At 38.5% G+C, this 7,570-nt stretch overlaps 1 protein-coding gene across 1 annotated transcript; it reads left to right on the top strand.

The window, feature by feature from the left end:
• Positions 1–857: 857 nt before the first annotated feature.
• Positions 858–7,570, top strand: pigs (phosphatidylinositol glycan anchor biosynthesis, class S). Its single transcript, XM_084386267.1, has 12 exons — positions 858–906; positions 1,192–1,331; positions 2,485–2,596; positions 2,695–2,784; positions 3,557–3,648; positions 3,739–3,976; positions 4,062–4,204; positions 5,032–5,146; positions 5,241–5,386; positions 6,292–6,392; positions 6,508–6,718; positions 6,832–7,570. Exons 1-12 carry the CDS (start codon positions 888–890, stop codon positions 7,108–7,110), a joined length of 1,686 nt encoding a protein of 561 aa, XP_084242393.1. The 5' UTR covers positions 858–887; the 3' UTR covers positions 7,111–7,570.

Below are 7,570 nucleotides of genomic sequence, written 5' to 3'. Positions count from 1 at the left end.
ATGGATTCGTTTTAAGATCTCTTTATGAACTTTTTGAAGCGTCAAAGTGGTAGTTGCGTAGCTTTCAATGGAGGGACAGAAATCGCTCATATTTAATTAAAATAATCTTCATTTGTGTTCCAAAAAAACGAAAAACTTATGACATGAGGGTGAGTAATTAATGGGAGAAATAAAAATTTTGGGTGAACTAACCCTTAAGCCTTGTCTGTGAAATTAGGGTTAGTATGTATTAGTATTTAACCCACGTTTTATGTGTGTTAAATGTGTGTTTTATGTTATTTAATGACAAATAATATTTTTATATAGTGAAGCAGACCATTTGTTAATTTAAAGTGATAGTTTACCTAAAACTGATAATTGTGTCACCACTGACGACCCTCATGTTGTTCCAAACTTCTATGACTTTCATTCTGTGACTGTAGGCGGCGCTGTTGTCTCCCTTACCGGGCCTAACCCAACCTTAGCCTACCGTCACTGCAGCGCATGATACAATCACAGAAATCGGTGTTTTATAACATAAAAGTTATATTTTCGCCTCCGTGTTTTTTGTCCATACAATGGAAGTCGATGGTAACCTAAATATATTGGTTACCAACATTCTTCAAAATAACTTATTTTGTGATCTGCAGAAGAAAGAAATGTATACAGGTTTAGAACGACATGAGGGTTCTGATGACAGAATTTTTATTTTGAGGGTGAACTAAAAGTGGCATAATTTATTAACTGCATGCATACCGGAAGAAAAACGAATAGGCTTTTTAAGGGAGAGTAAAATTACACTAAACCCGCCCCTTTTAACTCTGATTGGAAGACTCAGTGCCTTCTAGCGTCTGATTGGATAGAATCGACCAATCGCGTGCCATGCGGTAGTCATTTCACTCACAGCAATGGCAGCACTGCAGCTTGGTGAGTCTTGTGCATTCATTCAAAACGATTTCCTCATTTTGCTCTCTGTTTTAGTGTTCACGTATTTTCCTCACGAATTTCCATTTATGAGTACATGACACTAAAGCCAAATGTCAGCGTCTCGTTAGCTTAGTTATGTTAAGCTCTGGTTCATGTTGACATGGCAGTGTTGGGTCACTCACTATGTTTTCTGTGAATGTAAATGGCATGCCTGTGTTTACCACAGTTTGAATGTGCAGTCCCTATTTAGTATCATTCTCTAGTATTTCCTTTTGGTTATACCAGAAAAGCAGCGAGGTCGATATGCTGCTCTTGCCATCGCTGCAGTGGTCACTCTTGTGGGCATCCCACTATGGTGGAAGACCACACAGACCTACCGCGCCTGGCTGCCTTTCTCTGAGATCAGCGAACTCGACAGCCTCCAGGTGACAGACACTGCATCCTTCCTCAAGTCAGAATCAGCAGACAAGTCTTAAAGGGATAGTTCACCTAAAAATTAGAATTACCCCATGATTTACTCGCCATCATAGGTTTATATGACATTCTTCTTTCAGACGAATACAATCGGAGTTATATTAAAAAATGTCCGGGCTCTTCCAAGCTTTATAATGGCAGTGAACGGCCATTTATGTTTTGAAGTCCATAAAAGTGCATCCATCCATCATAAAAGTGCATCCATCCATCATAAAAGTGCCCCACAGGGCTCCGGGGGGTTAATAAAGGCCTTCTGAAGTGAAGCGAAGGAATGTTTGTGAAAGAAAAATATCCATATTTAAAACTTTATAAACTAAAATGACTAGCTTCCGACAGACGGCCGTACGCATCGATTTACAGCGAAAGAGTAACTTCTGACCTGACGCATGACATACTGATGAACGCAGAAGCGCCGAGGATAGAGCAAAACAAAACACCACTCACGAATTAGAAGTCTAAAATTAGAATTTTTAAATGTCGGAGGAGCTTGAGTTTGTTGCCCAGCCCTGTTTGTTTGAACTGCGAGACACGTCAAAGGTTACGCTACTCCTACATCCTACGCCCTACATCGTCAAGTGTTACTCTTTTGGCGTAATAGTCGAGTTGCGTAGGCCGTCTGCCGGAAGCTGGTCATTTTAGTCGATAAAGTTTTAAATACGGATATTTTTCTTACATGAACGCTTCACTTCAGAAGGCCATAAAAGAGCCGGAGCACTTTTATGATGGATGGATGCACTTTTATGGACTTCGAAGAAACGGCCATCACTGCCATTAAAAAGCTTGGAAGAGCCAGGCCATTTTTTATATAACTCCGATTGTATTTGTCTGAAAGAATTAGAAGTAAATCATGGGATAATTTTCATTTTTGGGTGAACTATCCCTTTAACTCCAGTCCCAGACTAAAATGCATGTCTGAGCTGTTTTAACTGAAATCATCTTGCACTGATACAGCTTAAAATATGTCAGTGCCATTGTTTTGTCTCAAGATGCACACCAGTAATGTTTTTTTTTTTTTAAAGCATGTTTATAAAATCTACTTGTCTGTGAAACCGGGCCTATAAATTCCAAAATTATACATTATCATGTCACGTGTGTTTTTAACAGCTCCAGCTAAGTGTTGATATCGAGGTGGTCTTCTCTCGGGGAACACTGACCCCAGAACAGCAGAAAAAGCTTCCACTCAGTCATGTCAATGAAAAGGAGCACCAGATTGATGGTAAGTGATGTGTTTCTGTTCGGAAGCTTCATCATAAAACAAGCAATAAACACAAAGAGCTGAGATTCTGATATCCAAAATGCATTTTTCATCTCCAGCTAAAACAGGTTTGCGGTACAAGTATGAAGCCAGATATCGCACTGCCACTATAATGGAGGAAGACGCCTTGAATCAGCCCACTGCTGCAGGTTGAGTGGATTTATTGTCGCTAGTTATTTCTCTAGGGTGTACAAATAAACACTTTTTGTTGTGGGGGTTTATTATGGAAGCTTGCTTTCTGCCACATGATATCACACAATTGAGACCTTTTTTCTTGCAGTTGCCAGTTTACATTTCACAATTCTGACTTCTTTTCTCAGAATTGCTAGATATAAACGGACTTTTTTCTCAGAATTGTGAATTTATATCTCTCAGAATTGTCAGTCCTTTTTTCCCCAAAGAATTGGACATTATAACTTCCACAATTGTGAGTTTATATCTTGCAATTCTGAGAAAAAAAGTCTGAATTGTTAGATGTAAACACACAATTGTGAGATAAATAGTCATAATTGTGAGATAAAAAGTTGCAAGGACATGATTATTATTATTATTATTTTAAATATATATGTGTATATGTATATGCATATATGTATGTCGGAGCTGCCCATGATTCTATCGTCTCTGACATTTAATCACTTATATAATTATTTACTTATACCATTTTATTATGTTAATGAGGATATATTGACAGATTACAGAATATAAAAAAAAAAATTAAGCCTTTATTTTGTTTCAGCAATGCCAACTGAATGAAGAACAATTGTAATATATATTATTATTATTATTATTATTATTATTATTAATAATAATAATAATAATAATATTTGTTGAGTTATTCTAAACAATGGCTAATTTAATTGTTATTCTATATTGGTCAATATATCACTGAAGTTTCTATCCCATTTACTTCTCCCTTCATAGAGGCAGATCTATCCCTACACATGCTCACTGAGAGCTCTTGTGGGTCTGTGGTTGTGTATGTGATCCCTGAGTCCTCCACTTTATTACCAAAGGTAAGATTCAGAGCATTTATTTACAGTATTTGTTCACAGAAAACCTAAACCGAATCACCTTCAAAGCTCATTCTGGCCTTCTACTTTCAGGATGTGAAAGTGTACGTGGGGCAACGACGCACTGCGTTGCTGCGTTCTGCTCCTTTTAAAACGTCGTGGAGTCTGAAGGAAGTCCTATCAAATCTGGACCCGCGAGTGGAGCAGGTGGTGAGCACCATGTCCTTCAGTCACCAGGATATTGTAGCTGCTCTGAGCGACCGTGTCCGCATGCCTAAAGTGACTAAGGAGAGCATGGCAGACAGTATGAGGGCCATCAAATCTAGTCCAGGTGAGTGTCCGCTTTCAGTTTGGCTTGTTTTCTCAATGGCATATACTCATTTAAAGCTTCATAATCTTATTTGGCTTTCTCTTAGGCTACGAGATCACATTCAGTCTGCTCAACCCAGACCCAAAGTCGCACAGTCTTCACTGGGACATCGAAGGCGCCCTCCATAGCTACATTCAGCCTTTATTGGACAAACTTGCCCCTATAGCCAACTTTTCAGTGGACTCTCAGGTACTTGTTGTTTGCCTGGAGGGCTGGGTGATATGACCGTTAGGGTTAGGCAGTCATCATTTAGAGTCAGAAATCAGCATATCAGCATATCAGAATGATTTCTGAAGGATCTTTTGACACTGAAAACTGAAAAGTAATGATTCTGAAAATTCAGCTTTACCATCACAGGAATAAATGACATTTTAAAATATGTTAAAATAGAAAACAATGACTGATATTTGAAAGTGTAATATTTCAGAATGTTTGTGTTTTACTGTATTTTTGATGGAATAAATGCAGCCTTAGTGAGTAGAAAAGACTTCTTTCAACAATGTTAATCTTAATTATTTGACCAAATCCTTCAAATATTTCACATTTTGCACTGATGCCAGATTTATCATTCCTTTCTTATGAATAAATATGAAATAATATTTGTTTTATTTCATCAACTTTCAAATAAACATTAAAGCTTTTCTTTATGGTAGCACCTTTTAAAAACAGTGTTCACAGAAGAGAAATACATGTGTGCATTTACAGTAAAGAACAACATATGTACACACACAAAAAAATTAAGTAGAATAAAAAAAAAAATTCTAATAAAATTATTTACATTTGGTTTCATTTCATTTCAATTCATTTACACTTAATTAAAAAAATAGATGTTAACTGTGTTTACATAATGCATAAACATTTTCTTTCCTTGAGTGTCCAGCAAAAATCATTTTCATGATATATATATACAGTATATATCTTGTATATTATCACAATAATTGATTGTACTTCGTGATATAATATTTTGGACATACCGCCTACCTGAAACTCTCTATTTGTATGTTTGTTCCTTTCAGATTCTGTATTATGCGGTTCTGGGTGTGAACCCTCGTTTTGACAACAGTGTGTCAGGCTATACACTCAGTGCAGACAGCCTGTCACATGTTATCAACCCCGTTGAGGCCAGACTAGGTGAGATTTGACCTTTCATTGATGAGAAATTTTCTTAATGGACAGTGTCTATGCTTATTTACATTTACACAAATTGTTCTTGTCTTTCACGTAGGTTCCAATGCTGCTTCCTCTAACCCTGTCCTGAACTTCCTGCTGTATGTGCCCGATGCCCACCACTCGCCTCTCTTCATCAGAGACCACAGCAAAAAGGAGGTTCCCTCGAACGCCTTTCACAGCCCTCGTTGGGGAGGCATCATGGTACTCTCCACATGAATTCAAGGGGTCATGAAATGCATTTTCATATATTTATGTTTCTGGAGGTTTTTGCATCAAAATGGTTCAAATATTTGTACAAACCCTTTATTTCTAGGGTGCATGTGAGACGTGTGTTTTGATGCTTCTGATAGCCAGCGCTGTAATAGAGCCGAATAGAGTCACTTGAGAGTCACGACTAGAGTCACTCTTGTGATTAATGAAAAGGCATGAGTTGTTTAGAACACATCCTTTTGATTTACATAGACATATTAAGGGCCGTGTAGAGGACAATTGTCATTTCGAATCTTGACGTTTCAGAAGGGTAGAAAACCTGTGTGGTATGAAACTTGTAGTATGTTTGTATTGTAGATTAACCTCTTATGTGTAAATATCAAGGACATTTTGATTTTCCATTTCATGATCCATTTAAAGTCGGCATGAAACGGAAGTTGCAATAGTCTTTTCTTCCCTATTGTGACGAGTGAATATATACGAGGGAAAGAGCTTCTCGAACAAGAAAAATGTAGGGCGGGACTTGATTTTGTCCATGGGGAATTGATTGGATGGCTGTGGTTTGCTGTTGGTCGATCTCATGTGAGTGACAGGTTGCCCTGCCCACATCATCAGTAAACAACACATTATCAGAGAAGAGAAGAGATGTCGCTGCAAGAGGGAGAGGAAGTTACTTTGATTAAGGATCATGAGGGCACATTCATTTAAAAAAAGAAGGATGTGCATGGATAATAATTTATTATAAAACACTGCAATGTTTCATTAAAAAAATTAGTTTGGACTTCATGGTGACTTTAAACATTGTGTTGTTCTTGGAAATATTGTGTGTAAATGTGCTGGATGTTGCGAACAGGCCTATATTTCAGGGTTCATCTACCTGTCATCTACGTCCTCAGGTGTACAATGTAAATGAAATGTATGGACCTGAATCTGAACGTCCCGTCGATATTACCATTGATATGGCTAAAGTGATGGGCGTGTTCTTGGCACAGTTACGGTTAGTGCTTGACCATTTGACTTTAGAAATTTATGTTAAAATACCTAGTTTGCCAGGTGAAGGTATTACACACGCGTTACACTTTCTTTATCATTTTTTTTCTGTCCCTTTTCAGGCTCATGCTGGGGCTGCAGCACACTCGTCCTCCCACAGGCTTTGTGCTTCAGAGTCCCGGCAGCGCTGGACTGGCGGATTGGGAGCTGGACCGACTCCTGTGGAGCCGCAGCGTGGAGAACATCGCTACCGCCAGCACCACCATCACCTCACTAGCTCAGCTCCTCGACCAGATCGGAAACATCGTCATCAATGACAACATTGCAGAGCAGGTGCGCCGTCCAGATGTTCATAGTTCTTCACATAATGAAATCATTCCACTGTAGCGTTTGGCCTGAACGGTAGGAATTGTAAAATGTGCAATTTTGCAATCATTTCTGCGCAGGTTTCCAGCGCAGTGACGTCGCTCCAGTCTGCCGTGGCCGAGTTAGAGACTGGGAACCTGGCTTTTGCGCTCCAGTACAGCAGGGAGGCCATTTTGGCTTCAGAGAGGGCCTTTTTCGACCCCTCTCTTTTGCATCTTCTTTATTTTCCAGACGATCAGAAATTCGCCATCTACATTCCACTTTTTTTACCCATGTGTGTACCTATTGTACTCTCGCTGCTGAAAATTGTGAGCGAAGCTAAGCAAAGGCGAGCAGATAAGCAAGCCAAAAGAGACTGAAAAACAAGTGTTATATACACATATTAATGGCTGCACCTGCGTGGCATGTTTAAAAACACACCGAGTCATTAAAAGATGATGTGTGTGTGGTGTATATTTAAATCTTATTTATTACACCAATAGCCTAGCAGTCATCGAGTGGAAAAAAAAATGGATGCTGCTTAAATTTACAAAGGCAACCGTACTGAACAATGATTGGATGACATGGTTGAATCTGTCTGAGAGGAATTTATTGTTTTCTATCTGTGCATATTGTGTTGTCATATTGTATTGTCCATATTTTGTTTTTACACTGTAACACATGATCTGTTTGTGAGGGTTTATTTGACATATTCAGGTTTGTTTTTCAAGGGGTTCATCTTGAGTGGCACGTTCTTTGGGGCAACGTTCATAACAAAAATAACTTCTACACTGTAAAAAAAAAAGTCATTTAAATTACATTAAACTTACTTAAAAATGA

Source organism: Rutilus rutilus, assembly GCF_951802725.1.
Source record: "Rutilus rutilus genome assembly, chromosome: 18".
NCBI classification, from domain to species: Eukaryota; Metazoa; Chordata; class Actinopteri; order Cypriniformes; family Leuciscidae; genus Rutilus; species Rutilus rutilus.
The sequence above is the reverse complement of the archived record's forward strand: the minus strand, read 5'-3'. Positions and strand labels throughout refer to the sequence as shown.